This window comes from Lethenteron reissneri, chromosome 48, assembly GCF_015708825.2.
Source record: "Lethenteron reissneri isolate LAM-NWPU_2019-01 chromosome 48, ASM1570882v1, whole genome shotgun sequence".
Lineage (NCBI taxonomy): Eukaryota > Metazoa > Chordata > Hyperoartia > Petromyzontiformes > Petromyzontidae > Lethenteron > Lethenteron reissneri.
In genome coordinates, this window is record NC_083826.1 from 9,641,404 (window position 1) to 9,666,449 (window position 25,046).

General features: G+C 46.3%; 1 protein-coding gene across 2 annotated transcripts; it reads right to left on the reverse strand.

Moving 5' to 3' along the window:
• Window positions 1-449: 449 nt before the first annotated feature.
• Window positions 450-23,856, reverse strand: LOC133354581 (uncharacterized). Of its 2 annotated transcripts, none has more exons than XM_061571529.1 (13): window positions 23,720-23,856; window positions 21,453-22,724; window positions 20,316-20,426; window positions 17,899-18,015; window positions 17,355-17,400; window positions 15,642-15,918; window positions 13,891-13,969; window positions 13,228-13,288; window positions 10,299-10,446; window positions 9,107-9,200; window positions 7,674-7,804; window positions 6,038-6,133; window positions 450-4,532 (listed from the first exon to the last, which is right to left on the reverse strand). In XM_061571529.1, exons 1-13 carry the CDS (start codon window positions 23,730-23,732, stop codon window positions 3,624-3,626), a joined length of 3,354 nt encoding a protein of 1,117 aa, XP_061427513.1. In that variant the 5' UTR covers window positions 23,733-23,856; the 3' UTR covers window positions 450-3,623. The 2 variants fall into 2 exon arrangements, with proteins under 2 accessions (XP_061427513.1, XP_061427512.1); XM_061571528.1 differs by having other exon boundaries at window positions 15,639-15,918.
• Window positions 23,857-25,046: the final 1,190 nt, after the last annotated feature.

The following is a 25,046-nucleotide window of genomic DNA, read 5'->3' on the forward strand; positions in this document are numbered from 1 at the left end:
GGAGAGGAGCCTTCTCGAAGGTGGGCGTGGCCAGGATGTGGCCCGGACATGCCGAGGCGCATATAAGCGGCCTCCGCACCGGGTTCGGGGCTGCTCGTGTCAAGAAAGAAGACTCCTCGTGAAGAAGAGTTAAGCCTCAAGTCAGCGTGGCCAACCAGTCGCCCTCCTGGCTGGGTCACGCGAGTTGTATCGGAGAGTCAGTGCTAGTGAGTGGTGGTGTGGTGTTAGCGAGAATAGGTCGGTGGTCACCACCCTGTGTTGTGTTAACAATAAAGTGTTGCCTCCCAAGAAGTGTGAGTGCGCCTAATTGGAGCCCATTTCACCTGTTTTATTGTTAGGGTAAAACCTATTATTTTTCATATTTGATACTGGTAAAAAGGTCCCATGATAAACGATGCTATGTAATCATCTACTGCTGATAATAAACCAGAGAAGTTCAACATACACCATTTCGATTTTTGTACCCAAATCATTTTATTTCCAACAATAGGCAGTCATGCTCCGATTATCACCCGACATTTGACATTGACACGACATGGTATGCAAGGACACCCTTGTTCACTCTTGCACGACACATAAACACAGTACACACGAAACATCGACATAGAAAAACATACAAATCGCCACTGCCCATGTGCTGCCGTTCTGCAGGATAAATCCCCGCGGTGAAGGGGATCATTACTGAAATGCCGGCTCGACGCGAATGGTGATCACACCGGACTTGCATTCCAGAGGACGCCGGTCGCATCTCCCGGCAAAGCAAATGAAGAGAAGCTTCATAGATCCCCCCCCACCCCCCCAACTACGTCCACCCAACAGTGTTCATGGGTTCACCAGTCAATCGACAAGTCGTGCAGGCCAACGTGTGGGTAACTCTCACTGACTCAAAATACAAAAATACCCACAGCTCTTTTGAGCGCCCTCCAGTGGAGGCCCTTCCACCAGCAGTCGTGATAGGGAGCAATTGCAGGGCTGATTTATATTTACGGAGCGCCTTCACTCAAGGCGCTTGACAGAGTGGAACGTTAAGGAGTGGAGGGGGGGAATGCTTAATGTAACAAGGGAAGTTCATTCCAGTGGAGGGGGAGTTGTAAGGAGAAAGGGCCGTAAACGGGATAGGGCACAGGGAGGGGACAGAGAGAAGATCGGGAAGGCGACGACTCGGGGAGAGACGTGGCAGGAGATGGGGCAAGATAAGCTAACCCAAGCACGTTACACCTTGTTAAAGTACAATACCATAACGCCCCGATGATCAGAAAAGGGGGGTGGGGGGCAGGGAATGAAATGGAGAAACACTAAAAGGGGCCAAGACCACAGACACAATGGGACAAGACAGGAGCCGTGGAGGTATAGTCCAACGTGGCCTGAGCCTAATTTCTAATCATTGTGGCAGCGTCGTGTTATGTCCACGACCTGATGCACTGCTCGAGTGACAACGAATGCACAATGCATGCAAATCCCACTTGAAATGGCACAGGGCCGACATGGGTGGCATACTCCACGTGGGAATAAACATTTCAAACACGAACTGGGGGCAAACTTTTCAGCCAATTTCGATTGCGCGAAGCAAGCGTAACCAAGACCGGCCCATGCGTTTACTTCACATCACGAGTGCTGTTGAAGGCTGTGCAGTGGCGGCTCACAACGGGGCAGAGTTCAGGCGTTGCTCGCCACAATCAGACTTCATGGAAAACGAACACGCACCCCCACCACGTACATGCCAAGGACAAAGCTGTACACAATTGAGATTAATCCCAACCCAACATCACTTTCCATTTACATTCAAATTAATCGAATTCCGTCAACCAGTGTACATTTACGCACTACACCGGTTCCATTAACCAACAAACAGGTCCCTGCGGGGTGGGCTGGTAGGAATAAAACATAATTTATTATTACACTTGTTTAGCCAGGAAAGCCTCACTGAGTGTAAAGGTTTTTGTAGGGTCCTGCCAAGTGTTTGCAGTAGGGGGCGATGTTGCTACACCGAATCGGACGATACGAAGGGAGAGTTTGAGGCCTAGTTCGAGGCTTTAGGCCTAGCTGTAGGCCACTGTGAGTTAATTATTAATTTACATTTTAAATTATTAATGTAAAAGCTTTAAATGTTAATGTTTCTATTTAAAAACATCAGGGAATGTGACATTGTTAAACATAACTCCCTTTCACACACGCGGGGGTACGATACGAAGGGAGAGTTTGAGGCCTATTTCTAGGCTTTAGGCCTAGCTGTAGGCTTTAGGCCGCTGTGAGTTAATTTTTAATTGAAATGTTTTAATTAAAAACTATGTCAGGGAATGAGTTAATTTTTAATTTAAATGTTTTAATTAAAAACTATCTCAGGGAATTAAAAAACTATCTCAGGGAATTATAAGGGAATGTTACACTTGTTTAGCCAGGAAAGCCTCACTGAGTCTAAAGGTTTTTGTAGGGTCCTGCCAAATGTTTGCAGTAGGGGGCGATGTTGCTACACCTAATCGGACATCGGACGGACGGACGATATAATCTATTGTAGGCTGGTTCACTTCGTTCCTACCAGTAAAACGTGTCTTATCAATGCCATACAAACGGGAAAAGTGTGTTGATGTAACCAGCACACAGGTGGACTTTCATGGGGGGTTCACTGCTAACGTTGGGAGGGGGCCAGGACGCCCGAGAATGAAATTCGCAATTGTCCCAGAACCTCTGCATTGCTCAGTGACCTTGACGGTCGCAGGTGCTGTGGTACCATCGGCATGCAACGCGACATTTACACGGCTTCATCTTCTTGGTTCTGTCGGTAAAGACACGTAGAAGGGAAGTAATAAAACGTGACTTTACCGAAAGAACCAAGAAGATGAATCCCTGCAGTCACGAAAGCTTTAAATCGAAATTTACAAGGCTGTTGAATAACCGCGGTCATATTGCTCTCACGCATCACACCTGTCCGATTACAGCTGGGAGAAAATATTGGGGTTTTTAGACCAGGCAACATAAAACTTGGGTCCGACGGCAACCAAACACGCGATTGGAATTCACGCATCGCGAGGCATTGTAAAGGATTGCGCTTTTAATCCAATACAATTTTAAGGATTCATAATAAACTAATAGTCGAAGCCTCCTGCATGAATGTTATTTCAACGAGGATGTCTTGCAAGCCTCGGCAATTACGAATACAGCTGTAGTTCAGGATTCAAACCTAGAAACGTTAGCATAACCCAATACCAACCTGCAATCAAAACTATAATTTCATTTATTTCTCAATAGGACGAGCATATTTTAAAGGGGGGATTGGAAAACATTCACATTTTCTGAGGAAATGCATGCCTCGAATTGTGAATTCATGGGTTTCCTACGATCCCCAAAAGAATAAATGTCGCACTGGACGCCAAACAATTCTAACACCAAATCCCCATCTACGACTCGGCTTCGTGTCGCGTGCACGCCGCTCATACGGCTGAGAGTAACGATGACCCCTATGGCACCACTCTCTTCGTACGCGACGCTCGGAGAATATGAAGACTTGGTCCAATGAACACAGCGCCTCTCCATGTCGGGTTAAAAGCAGGGCTCTTTTGGGGCGATAATGCAGCTTTTATAAGGCTGGCACCGAGTAACAGGCGCTTGTTTCTGAAGACCGACAATTACTTCCCCTTCTTCGTAGCGGTCGTGGCTGTGGTGGTGGCTATGGTGGTGGCTGTGGTGGTGGCTGTGGTGGTGGCGGTGGTGGTGGCTGTGGTGGTGGCTGTGGTGGTGGCTGTGGTCGTGGCGGTGGTCGGGGCATCCGTTTCCTGAAACTCGTCACCCTGCTCATCTAGAAGCCCCTCCAAACAGTCTTCCTTGTCCCCACCCATGCCTCCATCTTCCTCCTCCTCCCCCCCCTCCTCGTCCTCCTCCATTTCCTCCTCAACATCTTCCTCATCCTCTTCAAACTCATGTTCATCTTCTTCCTCCTCCTCAGCCTCCACGTCTTCCTCCTCCGCCTCCTCGTAATCCAGGTCTTCCTTATCTCCCAGCTCGTCACTGTGCTCAGTCGCCCCTCCCTCGGGGGGCTGCTTCTCCTGCCCGGTCTCCTTGGTGCCCTTCGCCACTTCGGCGCTCTCTGCTGCAGCCTCCTCGTCCTCCCCTCCCTCGCCCTCGTCTTCGTCCATGAGCTCCTGGAAGAGGTCAGAATCATCTCCCAAGTCATCTTCCTCCCCTTGGGTCTCCTCCTCCTCCTCCTTCGCCGCAGCGCCCTCCTCTTTCCCCCTCGTCTCGGACGTTGCACCCTTCTCCTTGTCGTCCTTGACTGCCTCCGTTTCACCCTCCCGTTTCCCGTCTGCGTCCGTCTTGACCTTGACGCCATCCGCCGACTCCTTGTGCTCCGTGGGGTTCTTCTTGGCCGATTTCTCCAGATCTGCTTTACCCTTTTTAGCGACGACCTTTGTTTCCGCGGCCGCGACTGCGGGAGCGGACTTCTTGTTGGTATCCTTCTTCGCTTTTGGATCCTCTTTTTTCAACTTGCTGTTGTCCTTCTTGACGTTCATTTCACCCTCGTCAAAAACGTCTTCACCCTGGATGGGAAAAAAAAAAATACATGTGCGTGCGCAGGCATGCAACGTTGCTTAATCAAATCTGTATGCGATGAGAAAAATCCATCATGGAAAAACAGTGTGGGCCAAAAAACCATGAGTTTTTAAATCTACGTATGTATGCTCAACTTCTTTCGCACCGTACGTAGCCAAGCATGCAAATCGGAGGTGCATGTGAAAGACAACAAAACTAAGCACAAAAAGCAAGAAATACTTGTAAAACAACCCAGCATTTGTGCATCATGCAAAAACCATCAGCATTTCCGGAAAGTGCATTGTGATCCTCTCATCTTAATGTCACTGTAAAAAATGTTTTCACTTATGTACGACAGTCCCCCAAGAAATGAGGAGGAAAATGGGTCAACCCAAGTGAGAAAGAAGGACGAGGAAGGGATTCCCAAAGGTGAATTTATATATTTTTTAATTACCAGGTAAGGCCCACTGAGCTATGTAGCTCTTTTTCATAAGCGACCAGACCACAAATGATAGCTCAACAAAATAGCTTATCATGCGGAAATGTATAGCAGCCAAATCTATCTAGCTATATAAAAGTTAAAAATTGTCTGTTTGTGGGTTTGTGTGTTCACGCGCTTGCGAACGATTTGCCTCTCCAACGGTGGGGTTTAGGTAAAAAAAAAGAGCCATGTACCACGCCGTAAGCCCCACGGTGAGCAAGGGCTATTCCTTTTTGACATAAATTACTTTAATTAGGGATTTATGACGTGTACACGGCCATAACAACTCAAGCGCCTTTGGTGGGGGGGATGGCCCATGCCAAATCGCACGCCTTCGGTGGGAGGGGGACATTTTCTTTCGCGTTAAATACACTAACCGCTGACGTTAATTCTTCACTGCGTGATGCCCCCCTCACCCCGATGTGTGCAGTTACTACTATATACAGTCGCTAGATGCTATCACTATAGGCCGTAGATATTACTGCAGAGCAGCCGGGGAGATTGTGGCTGGGGGGGGTCAGGGGTAGCAGCCCAGCCCCAGCCTGCCAAGGTGCCACCTCGGCCGGCTGGACAATCTAGGCGAGGCCAGAGGTTCTGCACAGGACTAGGCCTCACCACGCCACTCTGTCAGGTGAGTACTTGTGCAATACAGTCGATAAATACTGCTATAGAGTCAGCATGTACTACTGTAGTGATAGCAGGTACCACCACAGTCAATATGCACTGCCGTAATCATAGCAGGTACCACCACAGTCAGTATGCACTGCTGTAATCAAAGCAGGTACCACCAGAGTCAGTACGCACTGCTGTTAGATTTTTAAGAGTAGTTTTTAAATATTTTTAAGACCCGGGCAATGCCGGGTACTTCCCGCTAGTCCTCTATATGCACGAATCTCAATGTGGAGGGAAAAACCAGAGGACCCGGAGAAAAAACCACGCAACCACGGGATGAACACGCACACACACGACCTCCTGCATACCAGGCGAGGTAGTTAACATCTCGTCACCATGGAGCAATGCGTGGCGACTCACCCGCTTGAAGCGTTGGAAGCGGTGGGCCATGGTGGCACTGTCGTAGACCTGGAAAACCATGCTCTGAATGCCCTTCTTCTTATCGTTTGTGAACGTCTAAGGGGCAAAGCACAACGGACACCCGTTTACAACACATCACGGAGAGCGAGCACACTGGGCAACCTACGTCTAAAACTACTCAACATTTACAACTTTGGATATAAGATGCGATTTAAGAATTAATTTGCCACGTTTTGTTTTGCAATCAAAGCAAAAGGTCGATTTATGACAAGTGTGCTAATTTAAAATCCCTTCCTGCCAACAGCAAAATGACAGAATTACCTTTGAAACACTGATCTAAGTGGCCAAGTCTTCCAAAGTCAATTCGTCGTGCTGTAGTCATTAAAATGTATGGCAGTCGCAAAACCAGGAACATGTCACACGAGTGAACTTGTGACCATGCTTTTCATTCTCACTAGCAAAGCTACAAACTCATGTCACAGCCAAGATATGTAGCTGCAAATTAAATAAATAACTAGACCTTTTTTTAGGATGCATCCCTTTGAGATTTTTTTTCTGACGAGCTATCACAATCTTCAAGAGGTTCACCCATTAAGCGTTTTAATTATTAAGACGAACAGATGTCATCAAGTTGTCTGAGTATCATGGCAATGCCTAAGTTTCAGGGCCACTCCACTCGGTGAATTGGAAGAAAGCAACATGTCTACCAACTGACAACATAAAAGTTATGCCCCTGGTTCCTTGAAACAATAATAATAATCTGGACATAAGAATGAATTTAAGATTTCCATCCGTAAATTTACTCTGCTGTTCCATTATGGCAGTATGGTAAGCCTTAGTCACCGGAAGAAAAATACAACTCTATTGGTACCGAGGCTCCCACAAGGCCGTGCGGGAGGCTGTGTGGCACAGTTTGGAGCCAGTTATCATAGAGTGCGGTCGTGTGGCTACAGTTCTCTGCGATGAATAGTGTCTTTAAAAAACGACGCTATGCCTATTATTTGTTTCTTTTGGTAAAGTCACGTAGAAAGAAAATAAAAATGAATGTAAAAATAAAAGCAAAAAACCCCCCAACATTTCGATCGCAACACAAGCGATCTTCATCAGGCGGAGAGAAAAGAGGGGGCAAGCCTCCAAACGCAACTGCTTATAAGGGCTTCCAAAGTTATGGGCGGAGGACGAGAGTTGCGAGGCAGTAGCAAGGAAAGCTGTGTGGCGTAAACAGCATGGGCGGGGCAGCCAATGCTAATGTCGGAGTAAAGCGCGAGATTGAGGTGGGGCTGAAGGCGAGGGGCGCAGTCTAAGTGTGTTAGCCAATGGGGAGAGGGTAGAGATGTCTCTACCCCCCCTCTCTCCCCCCATCTCCCCCTTCCTCCCCCCATTGTCTAACACACTTGGACTGCGCCCCTTGCCTTCAGCTACACCTCTATCTCGCGCTTTACTCCCCCTCTCTCCGCCTATCTCTACCCCCCCCCCCTCTCTCTCCCCCTATCTCTACCCCCCCTCTCTTTCCCCCTATCTAAAGTTGTTCCGCACTGCAGACGTGCAGCTTGAGCAGTCAGTACATCGCACCAAGGGAAAGGGAGAGGTGGGGTTCAAGTGGGGCGATGGGCGGGGGAGCGTCTGTGTGCTGCACCTGGTAGCAAGCGGCGTGCACGCTGGAGGCGATGTGGCGCCGCAGTTCCAGCTTGTCCCGGAGCAGGAAGCGGCGGCAAGCGAGACAGCGCACCACCTCCGTGCGTATCCAGCCTTCGGGCAGCGTTATGCCTGGATGTGGAAAGAACACGGGATTCCTGTGTGGGCTAGTGCCATGAGCAGCAGTGTTTCCAACCTTTTAAAGCTTTCCCTCATGACAATTTTATTTATCAATATGACTAGCAGCAAAGTTAGTGACTTTCTAGGACGAGGACATTATGCAGACTGAGGGACGATTGCAGGTACCGTTTCACTCTGTACAATACATGGTAAACCGTCCAGAGACATTTTCTAAGGTCCACGTAGAGACACCCAGCATCTTCAAACTTGTTTTGCTTGTTTACTCAGGAAAATCGTCGCTGAATCTCATGACTTTTATTTAGGAACGTCCTGCAAAGTTGCCACAGTAGGGGCAATGATTGCTTCTCACCTAAAAAAGAAAGTTTTTGTCTATCTGTGGATGCAACTTGCGACGGATTTAACTCGCAAACTGTGGGGTTTACGTTTCAAAAAAGTAGCCAGATACCACGCGATAAGCCCCGTGCTGAGCCAGCGCTATTCGTATTTCACATTCGTCAACTTTAAAGTAGTTAAAGTAACAATTTAGTACTATTAATTATTATATTACTACACTGAGCACGCCAAAGCACGCATCTGGGCATGCGCGAAACGCTGACACGTGGTTCCCATAGCAACACACACGCGCAATCGGTGGGGGGGGAGGGGGGAATTCTCACTCACGTTAAAAATGAAAAAAAAAAACACAATGTTGAGGTAAATTATTCGGAGTGCGATATCCTCTCCCCCCCCCACCCCAATGTGTGCACTTAATACTATAGAGTCGGTAGATACTACTATTATAGCCGTTAGATACTATTACTGTAGAGCGGGCGGGGGGATGGTGGGGGGGGTAGCGGCACAGCCCCAGCCTGCATAGGTACCACCTCGGCCGGCTGGGCAATCTAGGCGAGGCCGGGGGCTTTGCATGGGACTAGGCCTCAACACTACACTCTTTGAAGTTAGTACTATTATCGTGCAGTTAGCAAACACCTATGACGGTCGGCAGAGCACAAGAGGGGTTGGGTGGCCAATCATGCCCAGTCGCCTATGCCGACACCGGTGCTAACATTTATACACCATACAAGGTATTTATTTAAGGCTGAGTCAACCTAGGGAAAATCCCAGGACCGGTTCAGACATTTGTCACCGATGTTGGCCGTGAGAAAAAATCGAACTAGGGTCGCCAGTTCGCAGGGCAGTGCACTAACCACTACAATGCTGCTCTCCACAGCGTGCACACACATCCACACAATTGTTAAGAATAATCTGGGCTTGACACAACAAGCTAATAAGAGCTAGCCGACTGTTTCTCACCATCAATCAGTTCGTTGAATGGCCGGCTGTTGTCTTCTTCCCATCTCTTGCGAGTCATCGGGACTATCTTGCTATTCCTGTACTCAATTTTTTTCTGGTAGAAACAAAAATGCACAAAAGTACAAGTGTCAAAGCAAGCACATACCTGTCAACCCATACGGTTTACCCGTATTCTTGTACAGGGAAATTCAGTTTTCAGGTCCATAACGGAGTACAGACGTTTCAATACGGGTAAAAATAATAATCAATATGAGTGTGTGCATCCAAATATCAAGCAAGCAGCATCATCAGCATCCAAGATCACAGTAGCATGAGTAAATCACTGACAATTATCAACTTGAATACATAACAAGTTTTTGTTTAGTAACATAATTTTTGTCCGTTTGTGTTTCTCCCTTGTGATAGGACTTTGTAGGATGAATGTTGAGATTTACAAGGGCACGGGGTGATCAATAAGACCTGAATTGGTCTGTAATAAGGTAGGCACTGATAAGGGGTTGCCAGGTATGCAAGCAGGCACTGCATAAACACAAGTGGAATGGGACAGATTCTCCTTTATAAAATAATTATCCTTAACCAGTCTCAGCCCAGGACCAAATCACCTGCAATGCATCCAGAATCTCTTGAGATCTCAGGAGCTAAGCAGAGTTGAGCCTGCAAATAACTTGGATGAGTGATCACCATGTACAACAGGTGGTGTTATATAGGCTGCATGACTATATTGTGGGCAGCATAAGGTTAGTGCAGAAAAATATACCAATGTACTGTACCATCTGTGCTGTCTCTGATAACCAACACTACCCAGCGTTGTGACGTTGATCAAACTCAGGTCACTAGGTTCATAGCAGAGTGCTCACCACTATGTCAAGGTTCTTTCATTGAGCTATCATCATTTGTGGCCCGGTCACTCCTGAAAGAGAAGCTAATTGGTCAGTGGGTTTTACCTAGTAAAAATAAAAAGTTTAGTTTTAATTGTATATTTTAAAAGTGATGTTCTTACCTTTCATATATGTTTCACTCCTATCGTGTTTTTGTATTGTGTTGCTGTAACGTTCTGACCTGCCCCTACTGGACATCTGTGAAAAAAGGAGCTTTAGAGCTCATCGGATTACTCCAGTATCAATAAATATTCTGATTTATAATTTCCAGAGGGCTGCATCAGCATCGGATCCCAGAGCAAGCTGGCACTCACATGCAGAAAGTGTGAGATGTGTTTGTCGTTGGGGAAGAGGGTGTCCACGACACGCAGCGTGCGCCGGTGGTTTTCGCCCGTCATGTGCTCCTTGATGATATTCTCGTCGTACGTGAAGAACTTGCACAGCGAGCAGCCATACTTGCACCTTTGGGCACAGGCCGAGCGCACTCTAGGTCACCGAGGCCGAGATTTAACCTCACCGACGGCACGTGGGCTCGCGTGTCGAAGCTGAGTCAAACGTCAATGTGAACAGTGTCTAATGGGGCCCTGCGTGGGCTTGACCAAGTCATTTAGTGCTCACAAGTTTAATTGAAGAAATTACCTTATTTATTGCATCTTTGGAGTTTAGACGTAACATGGAACACGTTTTACTTTCAGAATGGTTTGTTAAAACAAATGTATGGTTTGCGTATTAGGTGTTGAGTGAAAGCAGACATTAAATTAATCAAGTAAGTTTAATGTACAGGAAACTCCTGCTATATATAAGGGATACGTTCCTATGAAATGCTACCTAAAGCAAAACTCGGGGGTTGCGTTCCTAGCCGACCATTTCTGGAGAAAAAAATGTGCCTAATATCATTAAGTATAGGAAATTGCATATTATAACAAGTTAAATTTCATTTTAAAATTAATTTTAACTCGATACAAATTAGCTTAAACTCATCAGGCACGTTTGCAGAGCTGTGTCTTGTGTGCCAAGTTGTTTTTGTTGCAATATTCTGTCGCAATATTCTGTCACAGCTGGGCAGAAATGCTAAATAAACCCTTCTTGAAAACCGCTGTCATGGCCCGAGCAATTTTTTATTGCCAAAAAACAGGCATATGTTCTTTTAAATGACCTTTCACAGCTTTTGCCGACTCCCAGGTGGTAAACGATGAAAGGGGTTGAGAGCTTAAAATTTCCTGAAGCGTTCCGACCTAGCAGGAGCGTAAATCGATCTCTGGCTGCTTTATAACTTGGCGGTCTTCTCTTCTTTAGAAAGGAATGTTTTTGCTGGAATTCACTTTTCTGATACAGCCTTGTGTCATCGACTTTGAACACTTAGCCAACTTCTTCAATAGCTTCTTTCAAAATGTTAGAGGATAGTTTCTTGCCGCTTCACTGTCACCATTTGCAGTTCCACCTGACGCTTTAACATGATGCAGACCGCTTACACCTGGGTAAACCAGCCACACTAAGCTCCTAAAGTTTCCATTGAGGTCTTCAAAATTTTAGCTTTTTCCTCGATGATCAATGTACTAATCGGCACGCTATGCTGATTTTATCTTCAATCCAGGCACTTCAGTCTTTCCCCATTTTCTAGAATTCCACTTCTGCTACGAGTAATTGTGGTGACAGTTAAAGGTGCCACATTTTTAGCTCATGCAGGAATTTTTTCCTGCATTAACTTGAATAGTTCTCACAAAGACCGTGGGTCGGCAAAGCATTCTGGCAACATCAACTGCCCTTTCACCTGCTTCAACAAAATGCTTTAAAACTTTAAATGTAACCTGGAAATTTAATACTGTTCCTTTGCCTTGTTTCCAGAGACACCATCACCATTTGCTGTTTTTTGTCATATTTCTAAAGCCCTTTTGTACTTTTTTAAAGCTATATGACTTCCTAACATGTTTGCAGTGATCACACAAAATGAAGGGCTGGCAGATGGAGGCTGAACACGTGGAGATTATTATTTGGTGGTACGCACGATGTGCGGAGAGGACGGACTTACATCGCAAGATATAGTCCTTGTATTCACCACGTGCGTTCCTCGTTAAGAAATGCAAGAAAAACTTAGCAGATTTTTTTTTAAATAACGTATGTGCGAAACATTACTCTTACGGCAATGTTCCCAAAATAATGGACGACACATATATCCGAAACATCGCATAATGCGAAAACCTATAGCGATATTGCTAGAATACTTGGCCTACCCACGGCTTGGCCTGACCCATCTGCATTAACTCCACCACTGCTCACCCTATGCGGCCTCGATTTGCAAGCTCTACAAACATCTCTGCTAAGTTTTACCTAATTCACTATGAGATCTCTTCTACCAGTGGCAAAAAATAGTAGTAGGTTTTTACCCTTTTAAACTGTTAGAAAACTGACACCTTTATTCAAGGCATCATGTTTGCAATAACCACAACACAAGTAGTCAAAAAAAGCAAACAAAAAGAAGCAACTCTGATAATGATAATAATATGCACTGTCCTTGAAGTTGATTGGTCCACACCCGAGACGGCTTTCTTTAGAGCCTAGTCCCCCCATTGGTGTTGGACCAGATGACACCAGAAGGCGTACAACTCAAACACAGTGCAATATCAGAGTATTGGGAGCTCGGGGTAAGCATTTACACTATGAGATCTCTTTTACCAGTGGAAAAATATAGTAGTAGGTTTTTACCCTTTTAAACTGGTACAAAACTGACACCTTTATTCAAGGCATCATGTTTGCAATAACCACAACATAAGTAGCACTGTGTTTGAGTTGTACGCCTTCTGGTGTCATCTGGTCCAACACCAATGGGGACTAGGCTCTAAAGAAAGCCGTCTCGGGTGTGGACCAATCAACTTCAAGGACAGTGCATATTATTATCATTATCAGAGTTGCTTCTTTTTGTTTGCTTTTTTCACTACTTGTGTTGTGGTTATTGCAAAATGATACCTTGAATAAAGGTGTCAGTTTTGTACCAGTTTAAAAGGGTAAAAACCTACTACTATATTTTACCCAATTATTTGTATTATTAGTGAAAATGTTACCTTATGCATCTGTACACTTCATGTCGGCAAAGAACGCAACCCCTGAGTTTAACATTGTCCGTGGGAAACCAAGAGTGGCTTCAAAAGTAATTTAGAGTTAATTCGCATTTTACCAGCAATACATCCCTTTAGAACGAGTGGGGGATTCCTGTGTAAGCTTTTGTTAAAATATTCAGACACTCACTTTATCCAGTAGCGGTCTTCCACCCCGTGTTCATCTCGTGTACCGTATCCTTGCGCAGAATCTACAAACAAAACACACATGCAAGGGGGGCAGGTGCCCGAGTGAACACGAAAAAAACATTCAATATCATGGTCCACTTCACGGGAGACACTATCCACATTGAGCAGAATCCTGCATCGAAGAAAATAATTCTTAAATATCAAGCTTATATGTTGCTCCAAGAACCCCAGTTAACTGGTATTAAATTAACTACGAAGAAAAATATTTCGAATTATATTAATAAAAACACTAAATCCATCGAATGTTTATTTACCCGAATCACTTACATTCTGGGATTGAATGCAGGCAGCCACCTGTAATTAAACCCGGTCTCAAGTGGAAGGTTAATTACTGCACAAAAAACACATTTAATTTGGTTCTTAATGTATTTGGTGACATTTCAACCCCTAGAATGAAATAAATTAGTTTGAATGTCATGCTGTGTGGAACAGGGGTCCCTTCAAGGGTCCTCAAAGGTAACTGGATGGCCCATTGTTCTCTCACACAAATGGTTGCATTGCTCTACAAGACATTTGAATGGATACTTCGTCTTATGACATGATGCCGAACGCAAAAGGGGCCGTCGCGATGCCTCGAGAACAAACGCGCAAGCGAGGCGCTCACCTTGAATTCGCATGCGCTTGTTCTGCGGCATCATCGGATGATCCATTTCCCTTCGTTTCATGGGCATTCGCATTGTATTCTTTGGCACAAAAACAAAGAGAGGCGGGCATTATGCACGCCGGCGCCACCACACTCACACAAAAGGTAAAACTTACTGTTTTTCAGCCGCCTTGACACATCACAGCTTTAGGGATGCTCAAGGTGATTATGTGAAAGTTCCACGTGCTACACTTGTAGGTCGCGTTAACCCCTCTTCTGCTTGTCTCCTTCGTAGAGAAAGAAGAGGCAGTCCAAACGAAACTTGGCCCCATGACTTGTCAAGTTGACAACGAATATATTTTGATCGAGGTCATCACAACACTCTTTACACTCTCCACTGCTATTATCTCGGTCATCAGCACTTGACTAAGTTGTCTGGCAATCACTCAATTGTGAAACGATGCAAGAGAAAACCCAATGCTCCAGATGTCCATTTTCGTTGTACGTTTTGTGCAATGAGATCCCCTTCAAAAGGGTGAATTTCTCAATGCCTAAACAAAATCCATTAACTTCCGGCTTCAGAAAGTGATTTTCATGGTCTGCACTGTGCTATTCCTTCAGCGGCCAGTTTTCTTTTATGAGTGTTTTAGTCCAAAAGTCTATCAAATTAGCAATGTGCCTTTCTTTCCACAATCTACCTAAGGAACCAGTCAGTCCTCATCAACATAAAGTCCATGTTTGCACATCGATGAAAGGACAGAAAAAATATGAAGTCAATTGAAAACCTTATCTCCACAAGAGAGCACACAACATTCCGTTGTCAATTGCAGATGAGCAAAGCCCAGGCTTTTCCCAAAACTATTCAAACATTCAAGACGCATGGAAATTTTCACATTCAAATGTGATTGAAATACTTTTGATGACCGATCCTCGTTTTCACTTCAATGTTCAAATAATGTGAAAGCAACAGATGCTACGATATATATTTCTGACTTTGTAAATTTTAAACATTACAATTGTTTGGATGATCCAACATTCCATCTTCTTGGACTGCTGGGTTTTTCTTCCCAGTGTGCAGTGTGTGAACGTAACTGCTCGATGATTCTACGATGACATGACCTCACGATCTTAGCGTCACACCACATAAGGGCTAGTTTCCAAACCATTTCCACTATCCATCGCCGTGCAATTCAAGCGAAACTGTTAAACATATTGCTTTTCCAATGGTGCCACACCAGTCAGTGGTACTGCCAAGCTAGTTCTAAAAGGTGCTCACGCAGCCTTTCCGTTCCCACACCAAACCCAAAGGTGCATTGGATTGGCTTCATTCACAGGACAGCTGGCAAGACGTGAGCTCCTTCCTTTGTCGTCTCGATGCTGCAGCGTGCTTCTCTTTGCATGTTCACTTGGCCAGAGTGCACGACAAGGTCGATCTTCACAGCCTTTCAAGCACAACAGGACCCGGAAACCTGAAACCACTCAACATTCTGGAATCTCGCTCTCCTTACGGGCAAACGCAAGATGGAACGTAAGCCAAAGTAAACCTCGTGTGATCGTACAAAATGAGTCCTTTGCGACGCAGCAGTGTTTTTCACTTAATACAAACCACAGCAAAAACCCAGCCCAATTGTCGACCCGCAACAATGCTGCAGAGGTACGGCAAACAATCCAGCAGACTTCTGAGTGAACTTCCGAGGGCAACCAGCCTCCAGCAGATGGGCCACGACGCCAAGCCTGAAGGTCATCGCTGAGCAACAGGAAGTACTTACGCCGCCGGGCCCAGGGATGTTGCGCTCGTTCCGGAAGGGACTTCTTCCACGAGGAGGATAATGACCCGACTGAGGGGCATCCATGCGTCGGCCCCCCCGCATATCAGGGGGGGACCCAGGAGGACCATGGCCCATCATTCGGCCGCCCCTGTCGTGTCTTCTCGGCCCACCATGGGGGACCGGGGGAGGTCCCCGGTTGCCGTGACCGTCGTGCCGACCGAAATAGCCAGAGGGGCCGGGTCCAGAGCGGGGATCGTAAGAACCTTGGGGAGATCCAAACCTGGAACAGTAGCAACACTCGTTATTGTGTTGGTGGCCAGTCTGTATGGGGAGGGGGGGAGGCTCAGGGGAGATGATGGGGGTATGTGGTTTGACTGAGATGTACAATGCGGTGGGGGTACAGGGCTGGCGAGACTTGGCTCTGTGCACTGAATAAAATGTAAACAAAAAGAGGGAAATAAAAATTAAACCCTACATACACAGCATGAGCACTGTAAAACAGCTTCCAAGTCATAGCAGGTGTGACAGTTTAATAGCATTTGGCAAAATGGCTGGGCTACCAAAAGGAACAATGAAGAAAATTCATTGAATTGAAAAATCCTTCCCAAAGAATTCGATGCCAAGAATTGTCATGAATGTTGCTCAAGAGTAATGGAGCAGTGACCGCCAAGTCAAAGGAGCATGTTGTAAAGGACCGTTACAGTCCTGGTTTGTCGATGCTCGCCTGCAGATTATCCCAATTGCAAGATGAACATCAAGGCAACATGACAAACAGAAGGGTGATAAGCATTGCAACGAAATCATTCTCTCGTCAAGATAATTCCAACTACAGTAAAAATCTGACGAGTCAACAGCTTTTCACAGTCATTGAACATCTGTGCTCAGCTTGATGTGTTTACCAGCAGGAGAAAATTATTTGGAAGGGTTAGAGATCAAATCTCCATTTGTTCTACATATTGTTCGAAATGGCAACTACCAACAACTAAACCCTCAACCAAATGAAAATCCGTAAATTCACACTTCATCTTCTCAAAGGAAGCAACACATGCACTTTTACAGCATTGAAAAGGCATGGCAAAATCTAAATTAAATATATTTCACAATTTTTCATGAGTAACATCTTAATTTTGCCACTGCAGGAGTGGAGGGTACAAGGCTATGAAGCTTCCAGATGACACATTGACGGAAGACACCAGAAAAGGCGCCGCATGAAATTGAGCGCCGCAGCAGATCTCACTACACATCCACACGACTTCCTTACAGGATGTTTTAGTGGTCTGTCGAGCTTCAAAGCTGTGATGGGCAAACACAAGTGTTGTGGGGGTGTTTCCCCATCCCCACCCCCATGCGCTGTCATCTTTGTTCCATCAGCTTCAGCTTGCTTGACTTGAAAATCCTGCTTTATTTCACATGGAATTACAGCAATTCAACTCAGGATCTCAATGATGATGGGGTGCAGTGCTCTGGTATGGACAGAGCTTTATTCTTGTACCCCCCCCCCTTACTCCACCTCTGCTACCTAGCCACCATACAAACAATACACTCAAGTTGAAACACCTTCTTGACATTTCTTCAGAGCCACATGGTCACTGTGAAACTCGCTAATGTAGGTCGACTAAGTTGAAAACACATTGAGAGTGGATTCTATTTGGCACTTCCCGATGGGTCTTGTTGCGCGAGGTTATCACAGCAGTGAGCACAACACTTAGGACTCACCCGTGCGGTGGAGGGCTTGGAGGGGAACATGGGCGGTCCATGCCACCTGACAGGAAGAAGAAACAAAGATGACGCTGGACTCATAGATGTTAGGTTTCTTAAACACAAGATAACACAAATTGATTAAAACCTCTTATCATCTGTGGGTGGATTATCTAGGTTGCAGATTAACTAGTGCTTGGAAAAAAAAGATAATGGGGTATTCCACACTAATTTGCACGTTTAAATTACTATATTATTTTGCTTATGAAAAAAAAGCCTCAAGACTTATTAAGGGGGGTCCTGGCAATTTTTTGCAATTGGGCTTTTGTGATGTGTAATCCTAATTGTGTAATTTGCAGATATTTTTTCAGCATTGGGATGTTTGGCCAATACCAATTACATTGCATCTTATTTTACGTGGGAACATTTTTGGGAGAAACCAGAGGAAACCCGTGCAGAACAGGGAGAGAAAAAACTGCGCACAGAAAGGCACCTGCGGGTCGGAAATTGAACCCTGGAACTTCAAAGTATGGTTCTGGTGAACACGCGCGTGAGACCCTACCTCTCATCTTATCCACCTTGAGCAGGTGGACGACATCCCGTAGGATCGACGCAGCCTCCACCGTCGAGTCAATTCTCGGCTCCACCATGCGCTCCCTGTGGCTGCGCCGTTCCGGTTCTGCGATGGATGAAGGGAGTTGCTCCATCAGCAAGACGGCAAGCGGACCACGGCACGGCGTGTACACAAGGTAGCAAGTGGAGCTACGCATTTATCTATTTTTGGAAGTGTTGGTAATTTGAACCAATATCAATCAATCTTGATTTGAAGCTTTCGTGACTGCAGGAATCCATACTCTTTGGTTCTTTCAGTAAAATCACAGATCTGAAACACGGTAGGACCAATACCTCTGCCGTTGTTGTTCATTGTTTTAAAGCTGTGGGCTCACACGAAATTTATTTTTTCCAAAACGCAGGTGCTCTGCAAACCCACCGGCTATCATCAGAGATTTGTTCATGAAGCCATCCAGATATTTAAACACAGACACAACTTCAACTGAGAAGATGGGTACAAATTGAGCAATCATTGGAAGGACGTTATTAACCAGGTAAAGTCTTAACTGACTGTGATGTTTCCATCCTACCTGCCGACTCTCTGAGTACATCACCAGGTTAAATGTTTCGATTTAAAGCTTTCGTGACTGCAGGGATTCATCTTCTTGGTTCTTTCGGTAGAGTCACGTAGAAGGGAAGTAATAAAATAATAGAAATAAAACATAATAAAATAATTCTCACGACGTTTCGGCTACAACGCAAGACGGCTGCTTGCGTTGTAGCCGAAACGTCGTGAGAATTATTTTATTATGTTTTATTTTTATTATTTTATTACTTCCCTTCTACGTGACTTTACCGAAAGAACCAAGAAGAACAGGTTAAATGTCTTTACATTAATGGGCTAAGTGTCTCACGAACACAGCTACCGTTGCCCCTTTCCCTCGATATGGCGGGAGCTTCTCGTTTTTTAACAGACTATAACTGGCTGTGATGTTTCTGTGGATGTGTCTCTCTCTGTGTTTGTGTCCCTCTGATTATTTGGCTGTGTGTGTGTATCTCTCTGTCTCTCTCTGTGTGTGTCTCTCTCTCTGTGTGGGGGTTGTCTCTCTGTGTGTCTCCGTGTGTCTCTATGTGCTTGTGTCTCTCTGTGTCTCTCTCTGTTGTGGTCTCTCTGTATGTGCATCTCTCTCTGTGTGTGTCTCTCTGTGCGTGTGTATCTCTCTCGTTGACATGCTGGTCTCTCCTCGTGGTTGCTCTTGAGGGCTTTTGTTCTTGTTACCTGGTTCTCTGACACTGACACGCTAATATTCTCATTGGCACAGCCCCCGGTTGCTGGAGCCGTCTCACATTGACTTGCTAATCTCTTACATCTACATACAAATTCCATGTCTAGCTCTGCCCACTTACCCTTGGGTTGAGCCCACCTAAAGCCTATATAACCTCGTGTTGCAGCAGCTCTTTTTCCAGTGTCAGCAGTTCTCCTGCTGTTTGTCTCACCTGATGACGGTTGCTTGTGTTGCGATCGAAACATCGTGATCTATAAATTTTCTATCTACGTGACTTAACCGAAAGAACCAAAGAGTAATATCAATAAAGTTTGTGTCATGGTTGTTTTTACTTGCATATGCAATTAAATTGTATGTCTAGAGCCCTTTAGCTGCTAGATGAGGATATCCCTACACCATGAGGGTCATGGGGGGGTCAGCATTCAGGACAGGGCAAGCTGGTTAAGACAGAGCATAGATGAGGGAGCGGAGGTATAACACAATGGATTGTTCTGCACTGCCCACCACGTAGCCCCAGAAACTTCAACGTGTTGTGCATGCTAGTCGGTCATGCGAGCTGTATCCAGGCTATGCCCTACTTAAGCTTCCGAGATCTTATAAGATCATGCACATTTCAGGTGATTTAGTAACAGGAATTTGACCGAATTAAGCGATTGTTAAACGATACAATGTGAACCAACAACCGTTACCTTTTCCAATGGAATTTTAGTGATGAACGCACTGCTTAGCACGTGCAAATGTACAGACGGCAAGGCAACATTATTCACTCACTTGATGCAGCTAATCTGGCTGTGACGGTCCCACCTGATGACGGAGACTTGTGTTGCCTCCGAAACGTCGTGATCTTTATTTTATTTTTATTAATTTTGATGTTTTACCTACGTGACTTTACCGAAAAAACCTAAGAATATTATTCACTGTGGCAATTTTGTGGCAAATTTGCCATCGTTTCTCAGCCAAAACGTATAGGTACAATCCTGTAACTGCTTGCTCGGTCACGCCATTGCTCGGGAGAGAAGGGCTTCCACGAAAGAGCGATAGCGGCGATCTGGTCTACTGCTTAGCAGCACACATCGAGTATTTGGCTGCTATAAATTTCCACGCAATAAGGTACTTCGTTGGATAAGTAAACTGTCATCACCTAGGTGAGGCTGGATGGGCAGCTTCCCAGACTTGATTAAGTCCACCATACCCCTCAGCATATCTGTAGTCATGTCCGAGTGGTCTTCCCTCGGTCTCTCGGGCGGCGGACCTGTGAGCAAACACCCACAAGTTTAGTCAAGCCAGCATCAAACAACAGTATAAACTCTATACTCTCCAGGAACGACATGGCCTCCCTCAGATCACTGGATGGCATTCACCTGTCAGTTGACGGCATACAGTAAAATCGTTGATAATTTATGATAACGCTTTTTGGGTTAGATTGCAAAAATGTCAATGATCTACCCCAACATTTATAAGGTTTGTCGCGTTAACAAAATTTACCAATTTGTTACTACTTCAACACACCGGGGTGTTGGAGAGCATACACAGAACTAATTATTGTATTTCTAGGACACAAATCAAGTGCATCTGTAGCACTACACGCAATTGATCTGTTGCTACAAATATGCATAATCAGTCACTCCAAGGCATGCATATCTCAGTCCCTAGTCATAAAGAAATCTCTCATTCATGCTGATTTTGGTAAATTTCTGCAACGTAAACATCATAGATGTTTCGACCAAACGGTATTACACAACAGGCTTGTGATCCATCGATTTGGAGGAAAGGATTGGTGGATCACGTATATCTGTGAAATTCCAAATCTCGCTGGCCTGTAAGATGTCCTGGAGATGGCGTTAAAGCAATTTTATTTGTGGACCCATCTAATCAGACCTTGTGAGTGTTGTCGACTCACGTGTAGGTTTTCTCCAGTTGCTACAGTTTCCACTATATTCAACACACTTCAGAGCCCTCGTGAGAAATTGTTTCCACCCCTACTCCTCTTCCAATGTCACATCGTAGCCACGGCAGCGCAGGTTATTCTAGGTATGCTTGGTTTTCTTTTAAACACTTTGTTTTGTAGAGCCAGAATCAAACAGTGAAATTCTAGTCCGACAAGCCAACAAGTATGGCGGAGCAGGATTAATTATTTTCACCCGAGGTTTATTGCACATGAAGTCATATGCAGTGCAAAATCAATATGTTGCCTTCTGAGCCACGCTGGCCTTGCTCGGCCCTGGGGTAGCTGTACCACGGGTAAAAATGCAATGAGCGAGTTTTTGCCCATACATACCACGCGAGGGCTCATATCCGTGTTGCGCAAGCGGTCGATCGCCCCTGTACCCATATCCATCTCGCGGGGGGGCATTCGAGGGCTTCCGCATGGGGGGCGGCCTCTCCATCTGCCGGTCATCCCCACGTGGCCCAGGCCGCTGGAACCCCTCCATGTGCCGCTCGTCCCGGTCTCTCGGTCGCTGGAACCCTTCGGGGTCCCGGTCCCTTGGCGGGCCCAGCCTTCGCGCTGCACTACCGCCGCCACCCACCCTGCCGGGGCCGGGAGGAAGTGGTGACTGGTGCTCGTCGTAGAGTTCAGGGCTGTGGTAGAAAGACTCCTGGTCGGGCTCTTGATGCATTGCGTGCCGCCTGGTCTCATGGCCCCCGTCAGGCGTGTACTCCCGCCGAATCGGGTTATGCACGGTGCCATACGTCTCGAGGCTGCGGGGCCTGACCTGGAAGGCCTGCCGCGGGCTTAGCTCCCTCTGGTTGTAGCGATCGTGGCCCCCCGACACCACCGATACGTAGTGTTGTGGGTCAGGAGGGCTCGGGTTGCGCGGCTTGCTGCCGTATGCTGCACCGACCTGGCGGCCGCCATCGTGCGGGCCGCCGCCCAGGGGCCGCCGCGCGTCGTACGGCTCAACACGCGCAGACTTGGGCTTGTCGTAGCGGTCACCGCCCACGGGTCTCGGCGCGTCGTAGTGCATCGGCGCCACGTGCTTGCGTGTGTTGAAGTCGCCAGGGCTCTTGGGTCGTCCGCGGATGGGGCCCGGGTCCAAGTCTTCGTACGGGTCGCCCCCCATGGGCTGCACCCGCTCCTTGTAGTAGTCATTGCCAATGCGCCGCGAATCCACGTGCTCGCCGCGCTCCGCAATGCCGGGGACGCGGTAGTCTGACGATGACTTTCCCGACAAACCGTGAGCATAGTCGCGGCCAACCATGCCGCCTCCACCGTAGCCTGGGCCGGTTTTCATGTGGTAATCCTGACTCGCTTTGGGCATGCCGTGATAGTCACCCATCTGCTTCTTCAAGTCGACCGACGCAACGTGGTCGCTGTCCTGGTACTCGTAGATCTTCTTCCTGGGGGCGATGTAGTCCATCTCGCGCGGGCTGTCGTAGCTGAAGATGCGCTTCTCAGGGAAGGATCTGCCCGCATCGCCCATGACGAGGCCCTGCTTGCCTGTGCGCTCCATGGGAGACGCGTTCTGCATCATGCTCGACGGGCCCTCGTCGAGGTTTCGATCCGAGGGGAACCCATAGCCTTGGTTGCTGCCTCGAAAATAGTTTGCTCCTGTGAAAACAAGAAACGTTTTATTCATCATAAAAACTGTGTGGCCGCCGAGCTACATTGGCTTCTAGTTGCCGAACGAATACATTATCAGGTCGCAATCATTACATACAAAGTGCTTACCACAAATGAACCACAATGCCTTGCTGATCTCATCAAGGAGCAAAATCCATCACGCAAACTCCGGTCATACTCGCAGAGCATATTAAAGTAAAAACAAAGTACTATGTAATTATGTTTAGGTTGAAGGGAGTTAAAGGAACCCACCAAAACCTTTGTATGTTGATTTTCTTTCCCACTGCTTATGGGAGGTGCGAGGGAAGAACAAACTAAACACAAAAAGCTGTTTTGCGGAAACGAGTTTTCAATCTGGAGGATGTTAAAGTGCACGGCTCCAGTGGCTTCCTGACATCGAAGAGCTTTCCAGACGGCCGCACAAGCGGCTCTGAAAGCGAGCGACGCAGGGACCTTAAATGTACCACAGCAGTCATGGAACATCGCAGCAGTCCGCCAGCAGATGTGAGAATAAACGATAAACTGTTAAAACGAAAGCCTAAAACTGTGCCTCGCAACGTACCATTATTCATAGAACGTTTAATTCTTAAACATAAAAATGTGTAATTGTTGGGCCTGACTAAGCCTTTGGCCGCCATCTTGAGGCCTTTCATTCGAAACTCTCGCAACGAGCGTTAGCCCTTCGCCTCAGTTAACAAAATATACACGCAACAACCCTCACTGACGCTGCAATTGTTTTCATTTGAACCTCTTAAAACAAACCATTCTACAAGAAATAGCGATTGGACCCCGAGACGCGCAGGCTCCTGGGTTGAAGACCAGTCTGACATCCACAACCACGTCGTAAAAAAATATACGCGAATATTATAACATAGACGCGCCCCTGCGAGTGTCTTTCACGCGCGATTAATCTAACTTGGAACGAACTTGGCGTAGGTGCAGGAGTTTGTTGTGCAATGTTGGTGCCCGTCTCGCCCCCGTACCAGAACTCTGCATTCCGCGAGCGATCAGCCGCCGCTGAGAACGATGAGGAGGCAGTCTCCGTTTTTTTTGTTTTGCTTCCTAACCCGGTAGAGTCTTCCGGAAGACGTTGGGTTACACGTTGAGGTACGCCTCTTCCTATCCCGGTAGACTCTTCCGGAAGACGTTAAATGAACGTCTTTCGGAAGACGTTCATTTAACGGAAGACATATTCTTGGTTCTTTCGGTAAAGTCACGTAGAAGGGAAATAATAAAATAATATTAATATAAAACAATACAAATTCTCACGACGTTTCGACTGAAACACAAGCAATCGTCATTTTGTGTGAAATCCACAGAAAGAAAATTTTAAAAAAGTGGCGTTTTTTCTAACGTCAGCACCACGGACAGCGATTTAGCAGTTTGCCAGATGGACGAGTCCATCTATGTTCCAAAAAGAGGAGGGGGGAGCAGAACATGGAATGCGGTCTGAAAGTCACCGTCAGCGTGAACACAATCAATTAGGACCCGAAATGGTTTGATCCTTCCAATGATTGCTAAGCCAGAATCCATCTTCTCGGTTGAAATTGTCTCTATGTTTGTATATGTGAATAGCCTCATGAACGAATCTCTCATGGTAGCCAGATTGCTTGCAAAAAACCTCTGTCTTGGATAAATCAATGTCATGTGAGCCCACTGAATTGTAACAGTGATCTGCCACGGCCGAGGTATTAGTCCTTCCGTGTTTCAAGTCTGCTTTGTGCTCACGGATGCGGTCCGAGACATGTCGTTTGGTTTCTCCAATGTAACTGCTACCACAGAGGAAACACAGTTTGTAAACGCTAGGATACTGTATGTCCGGAATCAAATCTTTTACAGACGGAACCAGATCACGGATTTTATGTACTGTGTTGAATCGGACCTGGATCTTGTGTTTATTCGAGATTTTGGAGATCTTTTTTGTGATCCCCGCAATGTAGGGTAAGGTGATAGTTTTGAATGGCTCCTCAAGAGGGTCCTTTTTCATGGTTGGAGTGATGGCTTTGCGGATTGTGTAGTTGGAGTAACCATTAGCCTTAAGAGCTTGGTGTACGTGCTTGAGTTCACTGGCAATGTGTTCCTGGTCAGAGATGCATTGGGCTCTATGGTATAGACCAGGGGTCGGCAACCTACGGCTCCGGAGCCGCATGCGGCTCTTTACGGGCTGCTTCTTGACGATATGTACGTATGTACAGTATGTACTCAGATGCATTGCGGCTCTTGAAATACTGAATTTTGTACCGAATTGGAAAGAAATGGCTCTTCTTGTTATTTTGGTTGCCGACCCCTGGTATAGACTATAGAGTCTTG

Coding starts and splice junctions, on each gene's coding strand:
- LOC133354581 (XM_061571528.1), bottom strand. Junction 17,401..17,898: donor CAAGGTGGATAAGATGAGAG/GTAGGGTCTCAC, acceptor TCTTCCTGTCAG/GTGGCATGGACCGCCCATGT. Junction 15,919..17,354: donor CCAAGCCCTCCACCGCACGG/GTGAGTCCTAAG, acceptor CTACTGTTCCAG/GTTTGGATCTCCCCAAGGTT.